Here is a 15,413-nt window from a genome sequence, read left to right on the forward strand (position 1 = left end):
TGTGTTGTATAGCAGTGGTGAGAAAGCATAGCTTAAGGAGACTGATTGGGCCATCCCATCTTTATTTTCTAAATAGGTGGTTCTAAACTGTGACTGAATATTAGAATCATCTGGGAGCTTCAAATAATTAGATTCAGATTTAGTCAAGATGAAGCCCAGGCATCAAAATAGTACTTTAAAAGCTCCCTGTGTGATTCTAATAGGTAGTCAAGCTTCAGAGAGTCGTTGATACACATAGCTAATGAAGCGAGCTGTGGTCAGCTAGATCTGAAGATTAAAAAATAAAAAAAATACTTATTCAACTCATCAAGGAATTACTGTTACAAAAAAAGGCTTCTCCCCATCTCAAAGTGAAGATGGAACAAATGTCATTTTTAGCTTTCCTTAGCATGCGTAAGTAACTTGGCTTTGAAAGCCATTCATTATTTGGTCTTATTCCTAGATAGCATTTGGCAGCCAAAAAAAAGTTGGCTGACATTCATGGTCATTGAAAAAAAGGAGCACCTGCTTACAGAGTATCCTCAACCATTTAACCTGGCAACTTCAGGAACTATATTCCATCTGCTTAGGTACAAGGAAAGCTAGCTTCTTTGAAAGGTAGAGAGCCATCCACTTTGAACGCAGCTGCTTATGGAGATGGTAATGATTAGATTTTTTTTATAGCATTCTAAGATGGTGAGTCCGGGGCCAAATTCTAATACCAGCGCCACCACACAATGGGTTTGAACCTGTCCCTTAGGTGCTCTGCCCATTAATCAGAAGCATTCTCATTCCAGAAAGGAATTTAAAGAGGAAGGCAAAACAACTGCTGCTAAATCAAGCTGGCCAACAGTGGGTGTCTGTGTCAAAAGCAAATCATAACCCGGACATTCAGTCACCAAAACAAATCTATTTCGGTTAATTAGTCCAGATTAGAGTGTCCCAGTCTTGGCTCATGAAAAAAAAAAAATCTGTCATGCCAGCATCATGCTAAGGCTAGAAGCTGACAAACATAGCTTGTAAATTGTCAGATGTCTTTTGACCACAACCATATTAAGATATTATCCATTTATTTGTTAATTCTGTCCAAGTTCCTTATGCCTGTGAGCCTCTGTCTGCATTAGGTTACAGTTCTCTTACCCTCACATCCCAATAGATTTGTTAAATAGATTAACCTTCTCTAATGATTATCCAGCACACTTTGCATAGATGAGCACAGCCCATTTGCTGAAAGTTGTTTTCTTTGGGTATTACTGTCTTTAGTAGGCATTCTTAAAGCTTTTCAGTCATATATTTGATATTTTATATCAATACAGAATTATCTTACTTTGCAGTATATTTAAACAGTTCAAACTATATAAATCCATTTGTGTTTTTCTAGACAAATGTGTTTATACACATTTCTAAGATATTAATATTTATGATCTTAGAACTTGTTTTTAAATTGATGTTATCCGTGTTGTTCAATATATAATACTTTATAATAAATATTTTTAATCTATAGGTAGGCTTCGTTTATAGATTTTTAAATGATTAAATACTGCTTAAGATTTGTCACAAGGAGGTCACTATTATAACAGGTATTTTCATTTTACAATTCATTTTGGTCTTTTCTATAGTAATGCAGGTATACATTTATCAATTTATAAATTTATGTTGCCTATACAGATTAATTAGCAAAAAAAATACCTCTCATGTATGCTTTAGGAATAAATATATATTTAAGACAATTATTTTTATTTTGCAGGTTTTACTTGCCACATGGCTTAAGTGTAGATAAAGATGGAAATTACTGGGTCACAGACGTGGCCCTGCATCAGGTAATCTTCCATTTGGCAGTTATTCAAATACAGTTAATGAAATTATACTTTCAAAATGCTCTGGCGTTATCTGGGTCTTTTTCTGTGACTCAGTAAGTTTATAATGAGAAAAAGGAACAGCCGCATCCGAAATTTTTCTCTTAGCACTCAGTTCTGGGAAAAGCTAATAGGTAAATGATTAAGTCACCTTTCTCCTTTGAGCTGGCAGGAACCTAGGGCAAATCTACTTCTTGGCTTTCCACGTTTGTTTTTCTTTCCTTTTTCCCCAGATTCTATTTCATCACTTGTGTTTAATGTGTGTTTTTTCTTTTCCTAAACCACCTTAATCTTCAATAAATTGAGGCAAGTTCTCTGGTACATACAGTTTATATATAGAACATCGAACTTTTATCTTTTTTAAAAGAAGTTATATTTCAATCACAGAATAGTCATAAGGTCTTTCCCTCAAAAGATAAGCTCGTGTTTGATGCCTGTTTTATGAGTAGGTGGAAAAGAACTAGGAAAACGAGGGGAAAAAAGCTTGAACTCAAGACTAGCTACAAGGGCCTTCAAATATGTCATCTCAGTTGACATTTATTGTTCGCGTAATTGTCTGGAGAGTACTGTACTGTTAGCTCAGGAAAGATGAAAAGGAAGTGCAGGTGTGGCTGGAACAGGACATCCATGTGCTAGTCTCCATTCACCACTAATTACCTGGATGACCTTGAGCAGATCACTTAATCTCTATAGTCCTCATTTATCAAATGAAGGAATTGGACCAGATGATTTCGAAAGTCTCTTCCAGTTCTAAAAAGTATCTTCATTTAAATAAGTCTCTGGGAGCTTACACTCTAATTGCTTGTGCGAGTGTTCTTAGCCATATGGTATGGGTCAATAATAACCATGCAAAGTGGGTAAAACTTTTTTTTTTAAAAGGTATTCAAACTGGACCCAAACAGTAAAGAAGGCCCTCTATTAATTCTGGGAAGGAGCATGCAACCAGGCAGTGACCAGAATCACTTCTGTCAACCCACTGATGTGGCTGTAGATCCAGACACTGGAACCATCTTTGTATCAGACGGTTATTGCAACAGTCGAATTGTGCAGTTTTCACCAAGTGGAAATTTTATCACACAGTGGGGAGAAGGTACTCAAAAAGACCCTTGATCTAATTGTAATTCCCAGCCAGTATCAATAGGAATAGATTTGCTACCCCTCACACCCTTTAGGATGTAATTGTCCCCTGCAGTGAAGAAAACAAGGCCTCTGTATGCATGCAGTTGGCTTGGACACACACACCCACACCCACACACACACACACATACACACACGTGTCTTATAAGAGGTAAAAGAATATCCCAAAATTTTATACAAATGGGGAGAAAAATCTATAATAGGATTTTTTGGGTAAGAGATATTAATGGAATAAACTTATAAACTGCTTTACCTTATTTTCCCCCTTATTTCCCCTTATTTTCCAGATATTTAATGGTTTACTCTCATGAATTTGGAAAATTAGAAAACTTTTGAGGCAGATTTTTGGTGATGTTACAAATTGTATATCTGATGTTTTTCTTTGTTTTTGTAGTGTCTTCAGGGAGTAATCCTAAACCAGGCCAGTTCCATGTTCCTCATAGTTTGGCCCTTGTACCTCATTTGGGTCAATTATGTGTAGCAGACAGGGAAAATGGTCGGATCCAGTGTTTTAAAACTGACACCAAAGAATTTGTGCGAGAGATTAAACATGCATCATTTGGAAGAAATGTATTTGCAATTTCATATATACCAGGTATTTCATCTTAATTTATTTTTTGTGTGTTTTGTCATACTATATTCTATCTTTAAAAATTATTTGTCTTAGCATGCTCTTTTTATAAACTTTTTCTTATTAAGGGATTAAAGATACCTTATATATATGATTTTAAAATAATTTTAAAACTGTCGCATTGAAAATCAGTTTCAACTCAAATGTTACTGTTCTTTATACAGAAATACTGAATAAATCAGAGATTGAATATTTGTTTGTAATGGGTTAAAAAAATTGTTCCCAAAAATTGATTTTTATTTTTCCTTAATTATGATCACCTGCCAGGTTAGTAAATGATTAATATTATGGTGTCACACATCATCAACAGATGATATATGCCTGATAAAATCAGTATTCAAAATACCTATTTGACTTTTTTTTAAAGGGATGGCCAAAATTTTTTTTAAAGGTAAAAATGTATAAAGTAAGTAAGGCTTATGTCTAACTGCCAGGAGGAATGACCAATAAAATGTAGAATTTTTTTCCTCCTTTTCAAAATAGATTTTTCTTGACTTGAAGAAAATCAGAAAAATGATCTAAACTTATAAAAGAAAATCCACTTGATTCATAACGTAAGATAACTTAGCAAAATATTTTTAAATAAATACTAAACAATTGGAAATATATTTAATTTCTACAATTTATGTACAATTTTTACAATACATGTCACTAAATATATCCATATTAAAGTAACATTAATTATTTACAGTCATTACTATAATTATACTTTTTATGCTATTAAAGTTTATAGTTACTATCTTCCCAAGCAGCCCCCAGTTTTTTTAGGAGATGGAATAAAGGAGCTCAGGTGACTGGATAAGGAGCACGTTTGACTTCCCCAAGGAATAAGTAATAAAAAAGTACTAAAAGACTCATTAATATCCTTAAAAGAGATAGTCTCATCTTGGTTTTTTTACTTCATATTTAAAGAATAAATTTGGCAAGATCATTCACTTAATAAAGACGGTGATCAAGTTCCTAGTGAATAAAAATAAATCAAATATGAAGAGAAAAACATCAGAAGAGAAAATGAGAGGAAATCTGGTTAAAACAGAGTCTAAACAAAAGATGGAATGTATTATAATTAGAATTCTCTCTACAATGTTGCACAATAATAATTGATGTTGATAGTGTTGATTATTTTTCTTAATGTGATACGCTAAAGAATCCTATCCTGAAATCCTTAAAGAAAGATGAAAACATTTTCAACAGTGGCTTAATGCTGTGCATATTTTATTGTGTTTTAATTCTTTGAAAATGTAATATTCAATAATCTGAAGTATCTATTTAACCAAAACATCACAATTTCTATTATTTTGGATAAACACTGCTATACGAAGAAATGTAATTTTACTAAAGAGTAGTCATTTAATTAACATAAATAAGATGGTCTAATTTTTTTAATTAGAAAAAATATGTCTTTGGTAATCTGAGGTATACATCTCACATTTTCAAACTTAAGGTGTTTAAAATCAGATTATTCTTCTACTTATACTATAACTTTACTTACTTTCTTTGCATATTTTTAGCTGATTCTCCTCTTAACTATTGCAGATATTACATAACTTTTAAAAAGATCGGATACTCCAAAACGATTTGCTTAAATAACCTGAGTATTCCCAGTACCTATTTAAGATTGTCTGTGATATGTGTATCTGTATGTCTCTATACCTTTATCTATATCTATTCCTATTCCTATACCTGTATCATTCATTTCTACATCTACATCTATATCTATGTATTCCTGATTTATACTGGCTTCCTGAGTGGAACAGGCCTAGCATTTCCTGATTTTCCTATTACAAGAAAATTAGTATCAGAAGGAGACAATTGCTAAATGTTTTATTTTCTATTTTTGTTGCCAATTGTAGGGTCCAGATTGACCCTATACTTATCGTTTGTGTAACATACATGCATATATTCGAAGGCCAGTCTTACTTATATTTTAAAGAAGGTTAACTTATTGTCTGTCACAGGTTTGCTCTTTGCGGTGAATGGGAAGCCTTACTTTGGGGACCAAGAACCTGTACAAGGATTCGTGATGAACTTTTCCAGTGGGGAAATTATAGACATCTTCAAGCCAGTACGCAAGGTATTCACATGCAGTGCCTAGGTATCAGTTTTCATGAGAGAAAACTGATTTCAATTTGTACTTGAAAAGCCTTTTAAAAACTTTAAGGAGATGTGATAACTTTCAATTTCTACTTGAAAAGCCTTTTAAAAACTTTAAAGAGATGTGATAACTTTCTTAGATAGGTTGATGAGAGTGTTCTATTACAATGTTTTATTTAGAATAAATATCCTCTGTTCCAATCAATTTCTTCAAATCAAATGCAATTCTAAGGGTCTTAGTAGACTGCATACAATGGAAGATATAAATTCATTAGTTAGAATGTAGTTAGAATACAAAAAAATAAGTCAAGAAGATACCATATTATGTTAAACTATACTTTTATAGCTCTCTTAGATCCAAAAGAAGTCTTGTTTGCTTTTTTTATGCTATGCCTACATTGAGTAACAAGACTTGAAAACAGCACTTCCTGGAATTTATTCAAGTTCTAAAGACTTGGTTTAGGTAAGAGACTAACAGCTAGTTTTGGCTTTACAAAGGTACCACTGTTTACTCTAATAGTAAACCCAGTATGATACAGTGTGTCCCTAGGCCCTCTATTTTCTCAATATACTTTCTCTGCAATATGATTACCAGAATAACAGTGCTCACATGCACTGCCTGAAGATGCTTGTGGTACCTCAATTTTAGAAAATTTAGCCTACTGAAATTTTGCAAATAAGAGTTATTTTTCAAAACATATGAAGATTTATTGGCTTTACTTGGATCAAATGCAACTATCATAAACCACTGGACAAACTACATCTCCATACTCATAACTCTTATAATATTCTTTAAGATACAAAATTTTCTAGATTTAAAGAACAAACTTTAAAATGCTCAATATTTTAGAAATTTGTCTGTTAGAATACTGTCAGCTAATCTGGGGTTTATCAGAATTCATTCTCAAGATATTTATTCAGTACCTACTCTGTAGCAAGCATTATGATAGATACTAAGGATGTGATGAACAAAACAGGACACAGCCTCTCCCTCAAATGGAGTTTTATCAAAAATTACAGGATCTGAATTAAAGCAGACTTGAATCTGAATTAAAGATTCCAGTACAGGTTCCCTTTTTAAAAATATTTCTATTTATATACAGGAAATAAGACTTTTCACAGAAATATTTCACCTGAAAAGCAATAACCAATCAAATATTAAATCATAGTAGCCCTTCAGAAAGGAACATCGATAATACATATTTTACTTCAATGGTGTTTCAGATTCTTACTGATTATCCAATCTTCATTGCTTTACCCCTTTGAGCTAACTTCCTCAATCTATTGATAAAGAAAGCAAGATGCTTACCTTTCAGGTCTTCACCTTATATTAGTGTAGCGTGTGCCTTGATTGTTCTTTAATTGTAATATGCCGTGTCAACCAAGATATTAACTTTAATTCAAATATACATCTAGAAATCAAAACTAAGTGCTAAGCAAAAGGTTAGATTCAAAATGAGACTTACTCTCATAACAATGTGAACAGCCCTGAATTAAAATATCAGAACATTGTGCTTAAACGCCAGCATTCATCAGATACTCAGTGATGAATGAGTCACTATAGATGGGTCAACTCAGCAAACTTGAAAGAGAGTCTAACTAACTCCAAGGTGAAATTTGCTTTTCCTTTCAATAAACAAGACTTGATATTACACCAGAATATAGAAATTGTTCTGTGTTGACTCAGTAAACTGAAATCAGTTTATGAATATCTCATAATTTTCATTTAGATTATTATCACAAAGATTTTGAGTGAAAAAAATAACATGATATATTGACTCCTATATAAGAAGAGATTCTTCTTTCAAGTCAAAAGTCAAGTTTTACTAATGCCTCTACACCACTGGTTGTGCTTATCCACTACTTATCTTCTCACAGGTTTCAATTCTCTCTCTTCTACTATCACATTCTTTAGTAATGTTTTTGTCTTGAATGTATGATCTTAACCTTTATGTCTATGCTGGGAAACTGCAAGAGTAGGATGGTTCTATCAAATGGTGTTAAAAAGCTGTGAGGGCGAAAGGCACACAGTTCACTAAAAAGATACTGTTGAGTGCCTTTGGTTACAGTAGGAATAGAGGTCCCAAAGTCCCATCTACTAAGCCTTCCCCAAATCCCTCCAGTGGCCCCAAAGTATTTCCAAAAGAACCCTTGGCTCCCTGGATCAGTTTGAGAACCACAGGTAAAGGTTTATTGTTATTGGAGCCTTGAACTGATGGCATATGGTTTTTTACTGCAGAATAGTTCACACTTCCCCTCTTCACTTTTATTCCTCCACCTATAATATCTTTCCTATCAGAAAACATGAAGCAGTTTACAACCATATGTTTTGCAAAGCAGTTTTTAAGAACATATTTTTGTATACAAGAGGACCTGCCTATAGTATGCAAGTCGGTTGCCACCCATTAGCTGAACCCAAAGTAAAGATGAACATTTAATGACAGGTTTGCAAGATTTTAGCAAGGCAATGTTTTGATTTCCAGGTCTCTGTCCTTCTCGTGCACATTTGTCACAGCTAATTTGATATTATGAAGGAATGAGCCTCCTTGGCACTGCTGTCTCATTTTTCTTTTCATGTGACAAATTGTTGCTGATTTTTAAAGCACAATAATATCTCCAAAGCATATTTTTCGCACCTCCTAAAGTAAGCTAAGCACTGCAGTTTGCCTCATTAATGCCCTTTGTACTCAGCAAACCGAAGTGAGCAGATGCTGGATGATAAGCCCACATTCGAGATAATGCTTCTGTTCATATTCACTGGTCATATTTTTGAGAACTGTGTACTCAGGCAGCCCTGTTGGCCTCAAAGGTAAAAACATCATCCACGTCCTGCCAACTGGCAGACACGTGGCACCATTGGAAGCTTCAGTAGACAGATGGAAATGGCAGCAGCACAACATTTTAAGACTGCTCTTGCAGGAACTAGCTTCGTGAGTCACTTAAAGTGCTCCCTTGTCTCCTATGTCCTTGAACTGAGGCGGTGATGATCTGAAAAAGAAATATGTCATGAAGAAAGACATATTAAGACACCAAGTATCTAAGTAGATACAAAAGCTGAAGAAGTACTTGCAGGTAATACTCAATGAGTTTCCTTTACTGATTGAAAATATTGCAAACACTGGGCTTCAGAGTATAAAACCCTATATTGTCGCATGTCTCCTAGTATGCATTTCAGAATAATCTGAATGCCCTGAATCTTTGAAATGACTCCTCTTATCAATAATTATAAATAGTTTTTAAGGTAGTTAGCAGGTAATAGCGAGATGGGGATAATAACCAAAATTAATACCTGGTCTTTTTTGACTTGTATAGATTAAAACAGGTAAGTCTGATAGTGATGAAAAGGTAGAAGAAACATGAAAGCAAAATAAATATAATTGGGTAGATAATGCAACAACGTTGTAAAAAAAATAATCTAGTTGTAAATGATCACTTTTTAAAAGACTTGAAAATCAGTGGTGAGAGTCCCTTAGTGTTTTCCAATGCATAGAACTATGCCTGGCAGAGTGAGTGCCCAGAGAATGAATGAATGAATGAATGAATGAATGACTCTCTTTGGCCTAGAGTTGCTTTGATGGGAATTACTGGGGTGTTTTTTTTTTGGTTTGAGTAATACATTTATTGTTTTGTTGTGTGGTTTGCTTTGTTTTTCTACCCTTTTATGAAGAATTCAAGCATAGGCTCACCACCCTAATGTGTGCGTCTTATTTTGGCAGCAGTTTGACATGCCTCATGATATTGCCGCCTCTGAAGACGGGACCGTGTACGTTGGAGACGCTCACACCAATACTGTGTGGAAGTTCACCTCAACTGAAAGTATGGTTTTTACAGCATTATGGTCCACATTTTCACTTGGTTTTATTGCTTGCAAGCATGTGGGAAATTGCATCTCCTTTTCTTTTTATTGATAGGAGTGGGAAATCAAGGCATAGTTAGAAGTTGTTAAGAGCCTTGTTTGGTGTTCATTTCAGGAATTAAACTAATTTTTTTAAAGTGGAGAGAAACTTTTCTCTCTTCTTTTGCTGGCAGTTATCCCCTTGTTTCCATAGATATTCCGCAGGAAATTCTCAACGCTTGAAGTAATGTCTGTTATATTGAAAACCAATCTTAATTCCAACTCATTTCCAGGGGGAGGAGATGGCTTCGGCAAGGTAGAGAGGCTGAATGGTTTCCACACCAGCATCGCTTCCCATGTGGCACTTCAGCTCTCAGTAGCTGCTGAGTATCTAGAAATGCCAGCGTCTGTGTCAGACACATATTATCTCAAACAGGAGGCACTCTGCATTTTTCCTTTAGGCTTCAGCTTACTCAGTATACTGAACTGCTCTATTTTCATGTAACTCAGAAGTATGTGCCGGGACAGAGAGTTTTTTCTGTCAGGATCAAGCTAGCTAGTGTGGAGGTTTGCTAATTACAATTTGGACATCATTTCTAATTCTTAAAAAGTGTACTAACCTAGCCTCTGATATCAGACTGAAAAACGCAAATTTTCTAAGTTAAAGAGCACTGAATGCGTAGCAGACCACAAACCTCCATGTCCAGTGGCGCTTTAAAAATATGGTCGTGTCCAAAAAACAGAAGAAGGTGCAATTAAGGAAGAGAATTGAGAATGATAAATTTAATGTATCAAGAGCTGCAATAGGCAGTTTTAGAGAAAAAATAAGGACATATGGACTTGATGAAGATAGGAAATACAAATTATAACAAGGAAAATGCAACTTATAATAAGGGAAAAAGATAACAAGTTATAACAAAGAAATCAGATACCATCCAGGTCCTGGAGCCCAAGTAAATTTGTTAACTGCTATCTTCAGAGTTATCCTTTGAGTAACACTTGCTGTTTTTGTAATAAGGACCCAGTTAGGCTTGAGTGCACAGAGGTGCTGGTGGACTATTCCACTCCAGCAATAGCTTCACATCCCCCTTGCAAAGTGCGGCTCTCCCACCACCCGCCTCCTCAAAGAGGAATCAGAAAGTGTGGGCAGACAGGAAACCAAAGAGAGATGGATAATTCTCAGTTGCATGATTTAACCCAGGCTTCTCAGAATAAAAAATGAATAAATAGATTGAAAAGACTTCAGAAATCTAGCCAGTATCTTCATTTTGCAGACGGGAAGATGACACTCAAACTCATAAAGATCCCTGTCTTAGGCTCTTTATTCCATTCTAGTGGTTGGTACTCAACAGAGATGCATATCCAGGTCACCTGGGGAGGATTTTCAAAATACACATGGCCAGACCCACTCAAGATCAATAGAAGAGGAATGATACTTTGTGTTTTGGGAAGGCTTACAAGTGGTTTTGATACTGTCCCTGATGGAGAAGTACTATAACATAGCTTTCAGCTTTGATATAGAAAAGCCCTCTGCATAGTCCAGAATGTAACCAAATAATAAATTGGAATATTAGTATCTTTGGAACAGTAAGACTGTCATCAGAGGACAAACAAGCGTCTTGTGTATTTGCATTCCAGTATTTATGTCAGCTAGAAATTGGTAATTGAACCTGGCAGAACCAGTTATCTCAAAGATGTCCACTTGATGTCCACAGAACTACTTGATATTTCAGAAATAAAACAGTATTATGAATGCCATAGGAAAATCTCATTTTAGATATGAACACCTTGGAAATATTATTTCAGCTTTTCCTGGGAGATTTTAATCAGGATTCATGGACCTAGCACCTAATCAGTGGTTTGTATTAAACTCTGTTCTAATACGACAATGCACTTGATGAATTAAGAAAATATTCTACAGAGTAAAATTAGTATCAAAATTAAGTTTTCAGATGTTCTTTCGGGGATTTTGATTCTTTCTCTCTTTGCTGTGCTATGTTACAGAAATGGAACATCGATCAGTTAAAAAGGCTGGCATTGAGGTCCAGGAAATCAAAGGTTGGTCAGGTTCCTCTTATGACTGTGAAACCCAAAGCTATTCGTGTTGAATTATTTTATGGCTCTTGATTGCATTTAAAAGTTGTCAAGCTAAAAATATAATATAATATGATCAATTATCAATAACTTCTACATACTGAGCCTTTAAACCTGCATGTTGCCACTGCTTTTTCTGATAAATGGAGTAGTAATAATGAGCTCAAATTCACTGATGGAAAGTGACTGAGGATGTAAGAAATCTATAATGAATGGACCAGAAACACTCAGAGAGGAAAATAAAAGTAAGTTAGTAACTTTTGTAAGTATGTTAACCTCGGGCAAGCTGAAAAATACCATTCAGCCTACTGGAAAAGGCCTTTTTCTTAATGGCCTCTAATCTAAAGGAGCGAAAAATATCTTTGGGGCGTTAATACCATAAGGCCCTGAAAAGATTAGCTGCTCCCTAAGCTCTTAGTACAGTTCAGCCCCAACCTTTACTGTGGGCCATCTATGTGGTAAGGTACTATAGCAGGTTTAAGGAAGTGAAACTGTGCCTGACTTCAGGAGACTTATAGCCTGCCTGTAAGGAATGTGTGTGTATATGTACAAATAAGTGTATCATTGGTATATATTATCAGGAATGGGAGAATGGGATTTAGCTACTGGTAAACAACCACTGGTTCATGTGGAATCCAAGTCAAATTATTTTCTCTTTTACCTAGGATCAGTCTATATTTGTACATTTTTCTACTATCTTCAGGCTTTTGACATCATCATGTATAATTAAGAACTCACTAGAGGTACTCCTAATGTTTAAGTAGAAAAGTGATTCCATTATTAGCTGATTTATAAATGATTCACCCAGTTATTCAGACTTAACCCTAGGCTTACTTGTTTTCCTTTCTCATGAAAGCAGGTGGAAAAGAGATGAAAAGAAGCAAGAACCAAGAGGGAGTTTAGGTATTTTATGTAGGCAGATAAGAAAATATAGCCGGCTCAAGGTTGAAAGGGGTAAGATACTATTATAAAATAAATAAGTAGTAACTGTTTGGCATTTGTAGAGATTCTATCCAGGTGACACTACTGAGTGGCATTCATACCACTCATTACCACTTCATTACTTTCCTGTAATGAAGAAGTTCCTGATTCCCTATTTTTTATTGTTATATATAGAGTTATTGGTAAATTCTTTTTGCCCTAGATTAAAGATGTTGGGAAAGGTATTATTATTATTATTATTATTATTATTATTATTATTAATGGCTATCACTTCTGGAGCACAAACAATAGGTTATACAAAAATTAACAAGTTTAATTCTTACACCAACCGTGTGGTAATTGCCATTATCCCCATTTTACCTCTGAGGAATTGAGGATCAGAATTAATACTATGATAATAAGTGGTAAAGCCAAGTTTTAACCAATGTCTGTTTGAGGCCAAAGCCTGTGCTCTTAACCACTACTACTATTCCACTGAGGACAAATGAATACCATCAATTCATTCACCATAAATGCTTCCAAGAACTACTGAGTTGTTTTTTTGAGGGCGGGGGGGTGGGGCGGGGAGGGAGATAGTTTACTCTGAATCCTCTGTGATTCAAAATGGCTTCAAAACATTTCTGTTTAAGTAGATACCAACAACAACAAAAACTCTAGTTTGTACTGGTTGGCCTATTGAGAATAATCCAACCGCACTGACCTTCTCTTGGCTGGCCAGTGAGGGATGAATGATGCTCTCCCATCCGTCATTTTCTCTCTCCTTGGTGCACACCGCTGAGTCCATTTGGTTGGAAAACCTCCCAGCCTTGCAGTAGAATGCAGCAGTTCAAATAGTAAATTTTATTGAAATGTCTCATGACAGTCCTGTTTTAACACTTAGGAATACCCAAACTCAAATGAAGTAATTCTCTTACTTCCTCTTTGAACCCGTATGACTCTCATTAAACCTTTTTGTTGTTGTTGTTAAGGTCATTTCCTTTCTACGAAAAGGAATATAAATCATGCTGGTTCTCCAAAGTTTGTCTCTTATCAAAATCTGGAAGCTTAATTTAAACCACCCGTTACCAAAGAGAGGGAGAAACAACATCACAAAATTAATAGTGCTATAGATACATGTTAAATGTAAATTTCCAAAGTTGAGTAAACCTTGATGACACTTATCCCCACTGTAAACGATTGTACAACTGATCAGCAGTAGCAGAGTCTCAGAACTAGGGAGCTGCAGGGATAAGAGAATTAGTGATGATAAGAAATTTAGGAAAGAGATTTAAATTTTCAAATTAAGTTACCAAGGATAAAACAGATATGCCAATATTCCACCAATAGCATAGCCTTCACTCCTCCCTCACTCCACAATGAAAGATGATGATGGTGAATCAGTGTCAAGAAAATAAAAAGAAACTCTCCGCTGCAGTTAGCATTTTAGGCCTTACAGAGAACAACACATTGTAGGGGAAGCACATTGCATTAAAAAAAAATTATCTCATTGTGTCTAAATGCACTTCTCATGTCTTCTAAAGTGTTACTTGCTAGTTTGCCATCTAAAAGCCTTCAGCCTTCAGTTCTGTGATGACCTGGATAATAATCACTGTGTTGCTGTATTATGAATGTCTCTCCTTTCCTATCCCAGTTAATCCATTTCCAAGTGGTCTCTGGGCTTCTCCCCCGCCATCAAGGGGAGGGAGACAGGCACAGGTTTGTATGTGTGAGTTCATACAGGAATGCACCTTGCTTACCTTTCTAAATGCATTGCTTTAAAGAAGAAGGGGGGTGAAAAACTTCTTATATATCAGTTTATCAAAATCATTTATTCTCAAATATCTATAGAGATGCCAGAGGAGCTTATTTGAAGACATTTTTGTTCTAGATTAAAAACATCTGGCATCTTATATGACAGAACAATGTCAAAACTAGGTAACCCCTATCTGCCAGGAGACCCAGGGCCTGGCTAATCTTAGAGCTTCTTCACTCCTCCTTCATCAGGGATGCTCCAAATTTCTGAGGTTTTTAATAAAAGAATTTAGGATAAAATGTAAATGTAGCTTAATTTGAATGGTTCTTTATGCTTTGAATGGAATTCTTAGAATGTTATGTGATAACTATTGTTTAAGACTTTTTTCTCCATTTATAAAGGTACCTGAGAAGAGCAGGAATATTGCTTTTTTTTTTTTAGGCTGGAAAATTTTTTATTTTTATTTTCTTTTCTTAAAATGTAGAGCATCTTTTAAAATCTAAACCTGCTTCAGCTGATTCCAAAAGTTAGAATGTTCAAGTTTTTTTAGTAGATGACACTCGAAGTACCAGAAGGGGTGTGGAAATCAAGAATTTCTAAAGTGTATTGTGTGTATCTTAGCAAGTTTATTACCTCATTCTCACCGTACTTTCTTTGAATGCTAAACTGATTCTTTTAGTCTGTCACCTACTTTATCCATAGTTCTTCTTTCTGTTTAATAGAGCCCAGTCCTGCATTATAAAAGAAACTAGATATGAGCTGACAGGCATTGCCTTAGGTGTAGGTAAACCTACTAATGACAGATAGGAAATGCTAGGTAACTTCTCTGGTTATAGTTGCCTTCAAATAGAAACAAACTCTTCTTCCAAGGCAAAAAGTTCTTCACTGCCAGTCTACAACTTTGGCCTATGTTTTTAAAATCTTATCATTTATTTATTGTTCTCTTCCTGCTTAAATATAGAATAAGCTTAAATTTTGAACAACTGCATACATTTTCTACAGTAATGAAGAAGATAAAATAGTGGTAAGGAAAAGTGAGAATCACACTTATATTCCTCTTGGGAATTGAGACTTAGAAAGTTTAATTTGAATCTCTAGACATACAAACCAGTC

General features: G+C 35.0%; 1 protein-coding gene across 14 annotated transcripts in view; it reads left to right on the forward strand.

The window, feature by feature from the left end:
* The window catches only part of PAM (peptidylglycine alpha-amidating monooxygenase), a 143,700-nt gene that overhangs the window by 121,972 nt on the left and 6,315 nt on the right, over positions 1-15,413 (forward strand). For 13 of the 14 annotated variants that reach the window (XM_006913249.2, XM_015590487.1, XM_006913252.2 and 10 more), the window contains 6 exons: positions 1,727-1,799; positions 2,715-2,925; positions 3,367-3,567; positions 5,562-5,677; positions 9,414-9,513; positions 11,537-11,590. In XM_006913249.2, the coding sequence (XP_006913311.1) occupies positions 1,727-1,799; positions 2,715-2,925; positions 3,367-3,567; positions 5,562-5,677; positions 9,414-9,513; positions 11,537-11,590 (755 nt within the window). The remainder of the gene's footprint in view (positions 1-1,726; positions 1,800-2,714; positions 2,926-3,366; positions 3,568-5,561; positions 5,678-9,413; positions 9,514-11,536; positions 11,591-15,413) is intronic. The other variant, XM_015590488.1, reaches the window with a different exon arrangement.

This window comes from Pteropus alecto, unplaced genomic scaffold, assembly GCF_000325575.1.
Source record: "Pteropus alecto unplaced genomic scaffold, ASM32557v1 scaffold20, whole genome shotgun sequence".
Taxonomy (NCBI): Eukaryota; Metazoa; Chordata; class Mammalia; order Chiroptera; family Pteropodidae; genus Pteropus; species Pteropus alecto.